The sequence below is a fragment of the Herpailurus yagouaroundi genome, unplaced genomic scaffold (assembly GCF_014898765.1).
Source record: "Herpailurus yagouaroundi ecotype Mexico unplaced genomic scaffold, PumYag 210, whole genome shotgun sequence".
In the NCBI taxonomy this organism is placed as follows: Eukaryota; Metazoa; Chordata; class Mammalia; order Carnivora; family Felidae; genus Herpailurus; species Herpailurus yagouaroundi.
This window is the reverse complement of record NW_024412441.1, coordinates 6,502,142-6,515,082: the sequence shown is the minus strand read 5'-3', so window position 1 is coordinate 6,515,082 and position 12,941 is coordinate 6,502,142. Positions and strand designations below refer to the sequence as shown.

The 12,941-nt window shown below is 41.3% G+C and overlaps 1 protein-coding gene across 3 annotated transcripts in view; it reads left to right on the top strand.

The window, feature by feature from the left end:
• The window catches only part of SPTBN1 (spectrin beta, non-erythrocytic 1), a 199,741-nt gene extending 187,048 nt beyond the window's left edge, over positions 1 to 12,693 (top strand). For all 3 annotated transcript variants that reach the window (XM_040453723.1, XM_040453724.1, XM_040453726.1), the window contains 4 exons: positions 2,281 to 2,519; positions 3,739 to 3,912; positions 10,462 to 10,504; positions 11,367 to 12,693. In XM_040453723.1, the coding sequence (XP_040309657.1) occupies positions 2,281 to 2,519; positions 3,739 to 3,912; positions 10,462 to 10,504; positions 11,367 to 11,585 (675 nt within the window). In that variant the 3' untranslated portion in view covers positions 11,586 to 12,693. The remainder of the gene's footprint in view (positions 1 to 2,280; positions 2,520 to 3,738; positions 3,913 to 10,461; positions 10,505 to 11,366) is intronic.
• Positions 12,694 to 12,941: the final 248 nt, after the last annotated feature.

The following is a 12,941-nucleotide window of genomic DNA, read 5'->3' as shown; positions in this document are numbered from 1 at the left end:
GATTTAAAGATCTCAGGTGTACCCAGCCACTAAAGCACTCTGGACTAATCGCTAAAGAGAAGCAATGTGGGGGGGGGGGGGAGCGGGGGGGGGGGGCGAGTCACATGTATGGTCATAGCGCTATGATTTGCTTTTGATGTTTGTCTCTAGTGATGTGTTGTCTGTTGGCATGCTTCAGCACATGTCCATTAAAATTCATTTTGTTCCTTTTATTTCCCTTGTTTTCTTGGTTTAGTGATTCATTTGCATAAACATTAATTATCTCTGCATACTGGTTTGGGGTTTTCTCTTTCCTTCTAACTCTAAAGAAAAAAATTTTTGCTGCAGAATTTCCCCCAGAAGAGGCTTCCCTGGCCTTCACCTACCTTGAAGTCTGACTAAATGCTATAAATGTTAGCCTTTTTTCAGCAAATGCTACTCCGTCCAGGTCACTGCTGTCACTAGCAGTTTTTAAGTCACAGCTGCAGCACTAATTTTTTTTAACCTGGTTTCTATACACACTAACCTATGTTTCCCTGGACTCACCTGGCACAGGCCTTTCAGACCAAACTCACACTTCCTTCCCATCAGAAGTCTCCTGAAATTCCACACTAGAACAGATTTGTCAACTTCAAAATCCATTCACTTTCTTTGGACTCAGGGTTTTGTTTTTTGGTTGTTATTTCTCTTCCTGCATCTCTCCTTTAAAAGTGAAAGAAAAGAGAAATATTTAAATAGCCTGTCGCTCATAAGCACGCGTCTACAGGGTGTCACGAGACCAGGATAATCACACGTACACCCCCTCTCCCCGTGTCTTCCTGCCCTAAGACTCCATTTTCCACATTGCTTTGTGGGTAAAGGGTTCCGGTCACAAACACCCTTAAATTGCAAAGCCTCTCGTCTCACCCTAAACCCTGATGGTGGCAGTGATAGTTTGTGTATGTGGAATAGAAACTCCTGACTCCCACCCAGCCACGTAGATAGAAGACCTGAATGAGCAATCCAGTTCCTGAGAGTTGACATATCTGAGTGTTGAAGGCAGTGGTGGTTGTTCTACCATTTATCCTGCTGAGGTTGTTGCTGCTAACTTGTCATTTTGGTTCTGGGCAGCAGTGGTGGGGGACGTATCTAATGAATGTTGCCATTGACACCTCCATGTTTGTCCGTGTACAAGGGGTGCAGGTTGTCTGTAATCCACTAAAGCGTCAGCCACACCCAGCTTTAGTAACTTGCTAATCCCATGCCCTGGGTGTACCCGCCGGGGGCCGCGACAGTTAATGGTACACAGTTGATGGTACACAGGCTGAAAGCAATAATGAACCGAGACCCTACTGCATTTCCAAAGCCGAAAAGCCCTGAGGGTTACAATATAAATGAGCTTGGGAAGGAACAGCTCCCGAAGACGTCTCCAGCCTGCCGGTCAGAGCCGCGGGAAGCCTGGCTGTGTCTGGGCTTTCTCGTCTCAGTGCAGCAAGGCACCGTGATCAACCAACACGTGATGGGGAAGGCCCTGGTTCTGTCTGTGTTTGGGGGTAAATAGCCGTGTGGTGTTGAGTGACTGTGATTGGCTTTTCCAGCTCCTTTAACACAAACTACAACCCACTCACGATACAACTCCGGCAGATGTGGTTAAATTGATGTTTGTTGACTTGCCTCATTTCCTTCCAGCTCTTAAGTTCCAAAATCTAACTGGGATGGTAGATGTGAAATGCATGATTGTCATCCTAATTTCTGCATGTGTTTATGATGATGTGTTGAGGGGTGGGGGAGGAGAGTCAGAGAGCATTTTCAGAAACCGGAGGTCTTTCCTTGTCTTACTCTGGGGGAATGCTGTGTAGTTCTGATAGAGTTGTCTGTCGACCTGTTTGTGAATGCCCTTTCGCTTCAACTTCCAGCTCTTCTGGTGACGTCCTTGGTTGTAAGGTGGCTGCTGTATAACGTCCACTCTCTCATATTTAATATGTGTGATTGTTCCTGTTGTCCTTTTGTTTTAAAGTAACCACAAGAGGAAATGATCTGAGTTCCATTAGAGAAAATGGATTGATCAGAGGAGCAGAGTGCAGTAAAACTCATCCTGGCATTTCGCTTTTCTCATCTTCCCATAAGCGGGCAGGCATTAATCCCTTCCCACCTTCTAATGTCCTTGGTGTCCAGCTGGCTTTGTGGGATGTTGCAATGGTTTTACTGTACTGCCTCGATCTGTGCCAGGCATTTATACACAGCCACGTGTGCGAGTCAGAGCGTATGTGGTCGCCCCTGTGGCTCACGGGGTTAGCTGAATGGCCTCTCCGCTGTCCCTAGATGGCAGAAGCGGTGGACACAAGCGAAATGGTCAACGGCGCCGCAGAGCAAAGAACAAGCTCAAAGGAGTCTAGCCCCATCCCCTCCCCCACGTCCGACCGCAAAGCCAAGACTGCCCTCCCGGCCCAGAGTGCTGCCACCTTGCCGGCCAGAACCCAGGAGACGCCTTCGGCCCAGATGGAAGGCTTCCTGAATCGGAAGCACGAGTGGGAGGCTCACAATAAGAAAGCCTCAAGCAGGTAACAGCAGCAAAGGCTAAGGCAGTAAGATGGGAAATCAGCCCATTAAAGAAAGAGGCATCCGCTTGCGTGTTGAATTGGAGGGACAGGGGGTTGCTTGTGAAATCCATTTGTTCTTGGCTTCCTGGGCGTCACGTTTTTCTTAGGGCTGACATTGGAAGTTGGGAGGAGAGTGCTTATTACTTAATAATAATAAGTGCTTCTTATTCACAGAAAGAAGGTTAGTTAAGTGTGCACAAGAATTGCAAAAAAGGGGCCTTCCTAGTACTTCCTGAGAAGGAATGTGCTACATGGAGGCTGGGGAATCTTCGTTAAAGTGAAGTGTTCTTTCTTGTGAGATTTTTCTTAAGACATTCATTTCCCCAGATATATCTCCCTGTCGGTGTTTATATTCACTATCTCCCAATAAACCCTACTTTTATTATTTTACGGATAAGGAAATGGAGGTTCTGTGTGTTTAAAAAAGCCCACTCTTTAGAAACCTGGTAAATGGCATTAGCTGGGGTGAAATTCCTATCTGACTCCAAAGCCAGTGTGCTTAACCAGTAAACCATTCTGCCTGAGACCACCTTTTACAGTTGTATAGGTCAAACATTAGACCAGGAAATCCCATCTAAGCTGCCATCCACATTGAGTACAACATAAATTTATATGTTAATATAGGTAGGTGGCAGTAAAGTAACTTCTGATAAAATCAGTAAATCGTGACAGTTTGCCATATCGTGGCGGGAAAGGCCATCCTTTTCTGATTCATCCCGAGTTTCCACATGTGCTAATGGCTCTGGATTTGCCTCCCTGTCACATCACCAGGCCACATCAGGATTAAAGCTGAGGTCCTGGAGGAGCTGCTTAAGGACAGGCATGTTTCAAATGAGAAGCCTTCCCTGTACAGCATCACCACAAGAGGATAGTACAGCAGAGAGTATCCACACCAGCAAAAAATCTTTACCATCAGAGCCAAGAGTATTTTTTTAATAGAAGAGGGTACCGTGTTTTTCCCCAGACTCTGAGAAACACCTACCACTGTACCAACGTGTACACTGTCCCAGTGGCCCACGGAGGAATTTTGTTCCACGGTTCAGTTTTAGCAGAATTTAGGAAAGGCTTTTAACAGTGGGTCACATCACATTGTGTGTGGATTGTTTTCATGTTAATCAAATTCTTAATTCTTTAAGGAAGTGTGGTCTAGAACCTTGACGTTTCTTTCTTTACTGCTCAGGTCCTGGCACAATGTTTATTGTGTCATAAATAACCAAGAAATGGGTTTCTACAAAGATGCAAAGACTGCTGCCTCTGGAATTCCCTACCACAGCGAGGTCCCTGTGAGTTTGAAAGAAGCCATCTGTGAAGTGGCCCTTGATTACAAGAAGAAGAAACACGTGTTCAAGCTAAGGTGAGAGGTGCTGCATTCCTTGGTTCCCAAGAGTAATGCCCCTGTTTATTTTCACTCTGGGGGTTGGTTTTACTAGGCAGATACTGCGATCAGTCAGTTCCTTCTCTCTGCCATTAGAAGAAAATAAAAAAACACCAATGTGGAATACTACATGGCAATGAGAAAGAATGAAATATGGCCTTTTGTAGCAACGTGGATGGAACTGGAGAGTGTTATGCTAAGTGAAATAAGTCATACAGAGAAAGACAGATACCGTATGTTTTCACTCCTGTGTGGATCCTGAGAAACTGAACAGAAGACCATGGAGGAGGGGAAAGGAAAAAAAAAAAAAGGTTAGGGAGGGGGCCAAAACATAAGAGACTCTTAAAAACAGAATAAACTGAGAGTTGATGGGGAGTGGGAGGGAGGGAGGGTAGGTGAGGGATATTGAGGAGGGCACCTGTTGGGATGAGCAAATTGGTTGGAAACCAATTTGACAATAAATTTCATATTAAAAAAAAAAAGAAAAAAAACACCACTGAACCTAGTGCCAATTTGGCACATGTCTCAGTTTGGATCTTTAGGGACTGTGGCCAGTCACCGGCCTCCCTGTGGTTAATGGCACAGCTCGACCTTGAAGAAAACAGCTTTGTTTTGATAAGCTGGAACTTACTGTCTCCTAAGACAGGGTGAACTGTTCACATCTCACAATTTAAGGGAAGCTTAGAAAAATAGTTTACCCATCTTTGCAGCTTATTCAGACCCAGGAGATGCTATTCTTTGCTCAAGAGCTACCTAGAGGTGGGTCAATTGAGTCATCCTCGAGCCAGATGGAGACAAGTAGGAAGCACATGTTTAGGACTGGGTGTCCGTGCTCCCCTGACTTGCCCAGCAGATGTTCTAGCTGATTCTGGTAACATCTAGTTCCAAGTGTCTTTAGCTTGTAGAACACACACCTGTACTCCCCACAGAGTGGATCCAAGCTTAGAAGTTTTTCTTATACTGGGAAATGGACAGAAAAATCATTTTATCCGCTAGAAAGTAAACATGGTAGTGGTTACAATTTTAATTAGTTTAATACTAATATGATCTATTGCCTTGGGACCTGAAAAGCTTTGGTCTTCAGTTCTGCATTTCTGTCCTGTCAGTTGGAATAGGCTGAAGACTGCAAATGAGAGTCTCAAAGGGTGTGACTTCTTCAGCTCTTTCAAGGAGCACTGGAGGCAGGCTTTTCAGAACTTGGAACGTTTACACTCTGTAAGACAAGGCGCAGACAGCCTGGCTCCCTGGCTGCCTCCCTCCCCCTTTGTTCTCCCTTGATGCAGGTTCAGAGGGTTAGCATATTGGCAAAGGGTACTTACCCTCCCCACCCCACCCCACCCCACCCCCCAGGATCACTCCTTCTGTACCTCAGTGAAGTGAATGAGTGAGCCCTCTAAACTAGTGACTTTTCCGTATCAGGGATGGCCTTGTATGGACAGTTTCTTTTACTGTGTACCATAGAACAAGAGAAATCTAGATCTTTTATTTATGTCTATTTAAAAACTCTGGTATTTATAAATTGGGGGATGCCAGCTCTATAGCAGAATTTCAAAAAAGAATCATAATTTTTTTAATCCCAGTATAATTAACAATACAGTGTTTTATTAGTTCCAGGTGTACAGTGTAGTGATTCAGCAATTCTATATACATATATTGTTCACTGCTCCTCACGATAAGTGTCCTCTTTGTCTCCTTCACCTCTTTCATGTGTCCCCCCACCTACCTCCCCTCTGATAGCTATCGTTTTGTGGTCTATAGTTAAGAATGTGTTTCTTGGTTTTCCTCTCTATTTTTTCCATTTGTTCCATTGTTTTGTTTGTTAAATTCCACATATGAGTGAAATCATATAGTATTTGTTTTTGATGTATTTCACTTAACTTTATATTTTGTAGGCCCATATATGTTGTTGCAGATACCAAGATTTCATTCTTTTTTATGGCTGAGTATTACTCCATGGTGTGTGTGTGTGTGTGTGTGTGTGTGTGTGTGTGTGTGTGTGTGTATAAATACATATAGATCACATCTTCTTTATACATTCATCTATCGATGGGCACTTGGGTTGCTTCCATACTGTGGGTATTGTAAATAATGCTACAGTAAACATAGGGGTGCATATATCTTTTTGAATTAATGTTTTCTTTTTCTTTGATTAAATACTCAGTAGTGGAATTACTGAATCATGTGGTAATTCTATTTTTAATTTTTTGAGAAACCTCCATACAGTTTATCACAGTGGCTGTACGAGTTTGTATTCCTGCCAACAGTGTGTGAGGATTCCTTTTTCTTCACATCCCCATCAACACTTGTTGTTTCTTGTGCTTTTGATTTTAGCCATTCTGACAGGTGTGAGGTGATATCTCACTGTAATTTTGATTTGTATTTCCCTGATGACTAGTGATGTTGAGCGTCTTTTCATGTGTCTGTCCATCTGTATGTTTTCTTTGGAAAAATATTCGTGTCTTCTTGCCATTCTTAATTGGATTATTTTGGGGTTTTTTGGTGTTCAGTTGTATAAGTTCTTGCTGTGTTTTGGATTACTAACCTTTTATCGGATATGTCCTTTGCAAATATCTTCTCCCATTCCATAGGTTCCCTCTTAGTTTTGCTTATTGTTTGCTTCCTGTTCAGGAGCTTTTTATTTTGATGAAGTCCCAATAGTTTACTTTTGCTTTTGTTTTCTATTACCTCAGAAGACATCTCTATAAAAATGTGGCTATGGCTAATATCAGAGAAATTAGTGCCTATGCTCTCTTCTAGAGTTTTTATGGTTTCAGGTCTCATAGTTAGGCCCTTAATCCATTTTGAGTTTATTTTTGTGTATGGTATAAGAAAGTGGTCCAGTTTCATTCTTTTGCACATTACTGTACAGTTTTCCCAACACCATTTGTTGAATGAACTTTTTCCCATTGCATATTCTTGCCTCCTTTATCAAAGATAAATTGACCATATAATTGCGGGTTTATTTCTTGGTTTTCTATTCTGTTCCATTGATTTTGTGCCGGTATTTTTGTGTCATACTGTTTTGATTACTACAGCTTTGTAATGTATCTTGAAATTTGGGATTGCGATATCTTCAATTTTTTTGTTTGTTTGTTTGTTTTTTGCTTTCCAAGATTTCTTTGGCTACTCAGGGTCTTTCATGGTTCCACACAGATTTCAGGATTATTCTAGTTCTGTGAAAAAATACTGTTGGTATTTTGATAGAGATTGCATTAAATCTGTAGGTTGGTTTGTGCAGTATGGACATTTTAACAGTGTTTTCCCCAGTCCATGAGCCTGGAACATCTTTCCATTTGTTTATGTCATCTTTAGTTTCTTTCATCAGGGTTTTATAGTTTTCTGAGTCTTACACCCCTCGGTTAAGTTTATTCCTAGCTATTTTAATTATTTTTGGTGGAATTGTAAATGGGACCTTTTTCTTAAGATTTTATTTTTAGGGGCACCTGGGTGGCACAGTTAAGCATCCAACTCTTGATCTCGCTCAGGTCATGATTTCACAGGTTCGTGAGTTTGAGCCTCGTATCAAGCTGTGCATTGATGGCACAGAGCCTGTCTCTTCTCTCTGCCCCTCCCCTGCTTACGTGCACACTTGTGCTCGCTCGCTCTCTCTCTTTCTCTCTCTCTCAAAATAAGTAAACTTAAAAAATTTTTTAAAGATTAGATTTTATTTTTAAGTAATCACTACACCCAACGTGGGTTTGGAACCCACAACCCTGAGATCAAGAGTCACATGCTCCACCGACTGAGCCATCCAGGCACCTCAGGACTGTTCTCTTAATTTTTCTTTCTGCTACTTCTGTTCATGTATAGAAATGCAATATATTTTTGTATATTGATTTTTATATCTTGCAACCTTAGTGAATTTGTTTATCAGATCTAGTAGTTTTTTGGTGGCGACTTTAGTGTTTTCTATATATAACGTCATTTGCAAATAGTGACTGTTTTACTTTTTCCTTATCAATTTGGATGCCTTTTATTTCTTTTTGTTGTCTGATTGCTGTGGCTGGGGCTTCTAGTACCATGTTGAATAATAAAAGCAGTAAGAGTAGACACCCTTGTCTTGTTCCTGACCTTAGGGGGAAAACTCAGTTTTTCCCCCTTGAGGATGTTGTTGGCTGTGGGGTTTTCATAGATGGCCTTTATTATGTTGAGGTATATTCCCTCTCACTTTGTTTGTTTTGGTTTTGTTTTTGTTAAGTAGGTCTCATACCCAGCGTGGGGCTTGAACTCACGACCCTGAGTAAAGAATTGTATGCTCTACTACGAACTGAGCCAGCCAGGCGTCCCTAAACCTACTTTTGAGGGCTTTTGCTGCATCTATTGAAATAATCATGTTTTTCATCCTTTTTCTTGTTGATGTGATGTATCACCGTTGATTGATTTGCAAGTACTGAACCACCCATGTAACCCAGGAATAAATCCCACTTGATTGCAGTGATTTTTTTTAATGCATTGTAGATTTGGTTTGCTAATATTTTAAGTTTTTTATTTAAGTAATCTCTGCACCCAACATGGGACTCAGACTCACGACCCCAAGGTCAAGAGTCCAGTGCTCTTCTGACTGAGCCAGCCAGGTACCCCAACGGTTTGCTAATATTTTATTGAGGATTTTACATCTATGTTCATCAGAGGTACGGTCCCATAGTTTCTTTTTTTGTAGTATCTTGATCTGGTATTGCTATCAGGGTCATGCTGGCCTCATAGAATGAATTTGGAAACTATCTTTCCTCTTTTATTTTTTGCAATAGTTTGAGAAGAATAGGTATTAACTCTTCTTTAAACGTTTGGTCGTTTGGTTGAGGAGCAGCTGGGTGGCTCAGTCACTTAGACTTCTGATTTCTGCTCAGGTCATGATCTCATGGTTCATGAGTTTCAGCCCCACTTCAGGCTCTGTGCTGGCAGTGTGGAATTCTCTTTCCCTCTTTCTGCCCCTACCTGCTCACTTGCTCGCTCTCTCTCCCTTTCTGTCTCCTTATCTCCCTCTCTCTCTCAAAATAAATAAATAAACTTTTAAAAAGTTTTTAAAAATAGTAAGTGCTTGGTCGAATTCACTTGTAAAGCCATCTAGTTCTGGACTTACGTTTTGGGGAGTTTTTTGATTACTGATTCAGTTTCATTGGTGGTAATCAGTCTATTGAAATCTTCTATTTCCTCCCGATTCAATTTTTGGACGTTATATGTTTCTAGGAACTAACCCATTTCTTCTAGGTTGCCCAGTTTTGTTGGCATGTGAGTTTTCATAATATGCTTTTATAATCCTTTGTGCTTCTGTAGTGTCAGTTATTTCTCATGTTTTATTTCTGACTTTGTTAATTGAGTCCTTTTTTTTTTTTTTTAATGAATCTGGCTAAGGATTTATCAATTTTGTTGATCTTTCCAATGAACCAACTCCTGGTTTCATTGATCTCTCATATTGTTTTTTTAGTTTCTTTTTTTTTTTTTTCCTGCTCTTTTATTTCCTTCCTTCTACTACTGGTTTAGGGTTTTGTTCTTTTTCTAGCTCCTTTAGGTGTAAGATTAGGTTGTTTAAGATTTTTCTTCCTTGTTTAGTGAATTCTGTATTGCTGTAAACTTCCCTCTTAGAACAGCTCTTGCTGCATCCCAAAGATTTTGGACCATTGTGTTTTCATTTTCATTTGTCTCCCCCATTTCCTCTTTGATTTCTTGTTTGACACATTAATTGTTGAATAGCATGTTATTTAATCTCCATGTATCTGTGTTCCTTCTAGATTTTTTTTTCTTGTGATTGATTTCTAGTTTCATAGCATTGTGATCGGAAATGATGTATGATATGACTTTGATCTTCTTTAATTTGTTGAGACTTGTTTCGTGGCCTAATATATGATCTTTTCTGGAGAATGTTCCATGTGTACTTGAAAAGAATGTGTATTCTACTGTTTTAAGATGGAATGTTGTGAATATGTTAGATCCATCTGGTCTAATGTGTCATCCAAGCCAGTTTTTCTTGATTTCCTGTTTGGATGATCTGTCCATTGATGTAAGTGGTGTGTTAAAGTCCCCTACTGTTATTATATTACTATTGATTACTTCCTTTATGTTTATTATTAACTGCTTTATGTATTTGGGTGCTTTCATGTTGGGTGCATAAATATTTATAATTGTTACATCTTCTTGTTGGATTGTTCCCTTTATGGTTATGTAATGAAAGGACTTAGAATTTTTAAAGCATTTTCTCTTAAATTCAGTGTAGAGCAATGATTCAGGTGCTCCTTTGTCACAGCAAAGCCAGATGTTGATTGTTTTGGGGGCATTTTTTATCCTTCCAGTGGATTGAAACATTAAGTTTTGTGTATATTATATTGGCCCAATTATATAACTTCTTGATGTTGAAGGTGCTGTTGCTTGGCCTTTGTGGGTCCTGGGCACAGCTGGTGATGTATGCAGAGCTCTGATGGGCAGTTCTGGTAGGATTCCAGTGGCCTGCTTATATCCACATAGGTTTTGGGAATTGAGGGTTTTGTTTCTTCCTAAGTCAAATTGTGACTGACTTCTTCCTTCAATTTACAGACTAAATGATGGCAATGAGTACCTCTTCCAAGCCAAAGATGATGTAAGTTTTTAAGATTCATTTCTCTCTGTAGTTAGGTATTTGCAAGTATTTATTGGCATGATAAGCTTTATCTACAGTGTTCCATATAGAAGTAATGATCAGCCATGGCTTCTGTCATCTGGTCTCCACAGTCACTAACAACAGGAAGCTGTTTGGTTCCCCTTATATCTCTAGGGGGCAGTGAATGGCATCTCACTGTGTCTTTGCCTGTCAGGAGAGCTAGTACCAGGACCCTGAAGTTGACAGTGGAAAATCTCCCCCCACCTAACCCCCCAACTCCCCTTGCAGTGGATGAGGCACAGTGAAGTGTTTCCAGGACCGGATGTGGATCCTGAAGTCCAGTCACAGGGCCTCCCTGCTGCACTCCACCACCTCTACCTGACCATTCCATGGTTGTACCCCTCCTTGCAGGGAGAGAAGGTCTGCTGACGGAACCACAACATGGGCAGTGCTTTAGATTTGAAAAACCAACTTCTGTTAAATTTATGCAGGCTTGTATATCAAATATATTTCATTTTTTTAAAAAAAAGTAAAAGAAGAAGGAATTTATAGAGGTGGGAGCTGACACCCCTACCAGTGGAGACCCGTCTTCTCATTCCTCCACGTTTGTAGGTCCACATACTAGAATGGTGACTTCTGAAGGATACTGTAAACCGAGTTCTCGGGAGAGCTGAACCGTGTTCACTCTGCGCAGGCCTCTTTGGGAACTGCTTGCTTCTCAGTTAGCTAGGAGCCCCTGTTGGCCACATGCAGTGTTCCCAAGCTTTCCTACCAACGGAGGCACACTGGTGGGGCAGGTGGAGCAAGAGCATTTCGAGCCCACCTCTCTTACTTGAGTCTCACCTGTGCCTCCTTTGTTCAGGAGGAAATGAACACATGGATCCAGGCCATCTCCTCCGCCATCTCCTCTGATAAACACGAGGTGTCCGCCAGCACCCAGAGCACGCCAGCATCCAGCCGGGCACAGACCTTGCCCACCAGCGTTGTCACCATCACCAGCGAGTCTAGCCCTGGCAAGCGGGAGAAGGACAAAGAGAAAGACAAGGAGAAGAGGTTCAGCATTTTTGGCAAAAAGAAGTGAACTCCTTTCCTTCACCTCCTGCCCTTCTCTTACCTTTTCAGTGAAACTCCAGCATGCAAGCTCAGAACCAACACATTACTCTCTGTGCCTAATGTTCTTCAATGTGGTTGATTTTTTTTTTTTTTTTTATTTATAGAGCATTTCTGGGGGGTGGGGGAAATATACCTAAACACTTTATCTCCAAGTTACAAAAGTTTGAGGTGCAGAGGGAAGACCAGATTTTTTTTAATGAAATTCTATAGATTAGATCTCAATATTTAAACTGTTCCTCAATTTTGTGAGGCTGCGTTGGAAATAACCCGCCTCTAGTGCTGTTGGTATGCAAGGCAGCGGTGCTTAAACAATATTTCCTGTGCTCACCAGAGACAAAATGTACCAATTTCCTGACACCATTCTCTTCCATTTATTTCCAGTGGTTACCTTGAGTCTTGACTTATTAGAAGTGCCCACGACGGGTCTAACCTTGAGTAAACAGATCGTGTATTATGATCTCGCTGCAGCCACAGTGCAGCTCCGTGTTAAATCTACAGACCAAACCGTTTGTATCTGGCATCACTTACTAACACATGACATGCGGCTTTTCTGCATCAACTGCAAGGACAGTTAAGAATGTCGGTATACCGGTATACGAGAAGGAATAGAAAACTGATACTGTTTTAAATAATCTGTAATTTCAATTTTTTTTTTTTTTTGCTGAAATACATTATATTGTATGTTTGAGATAATTCTAGTACAAAGTATAATAAAACTAGATGTATAATAAACCCTTTAAATCATTGGTAAGTGTACAAGTGGAACTGAAGCATTTACTGGACAAAGTAATGTTACTCTAATGGTTACTTGCTCGTGTGTTGCCACACTGTGTTATAATTTGCTTCATTACCTTGCTATTTGATACATAGTGTGCATTTCTTTGTCACTGTAACGATTGTAATGACAAATTTTCATCTTACTGCACAATCAAAATGGCATTGATAGGAATGAACTCCAGAGGCTGGGCCAGAGCAGGGAGGTGGTCGCTCAGGCCTGGCACTCAGTTGTATGACCTGTACCTCTCAACTTTTGCCCTGTTAAATATATGCTATGTCATTAAATGCTTTTAAATCTAGCACGGTGGGTAATTGTTGTTTTTTCTCCCCTGCGTGCATGCCATGTAGGAAAATTGCAAAGCCAGAAATAGCAAACGGGAAACATTAGACCATCCGTCTGGGTTCCTGTTTTGCATTCTTGTGCGTGTATGGTGCACCAGCTTTGGAAACTACGGCAAACAGAATAATAAATATGGAATGTTTTACAGCTACACATCCAGATTTTATCTTTTATTTATGACAAAGTTAACAGAGAACTTGTTAAACC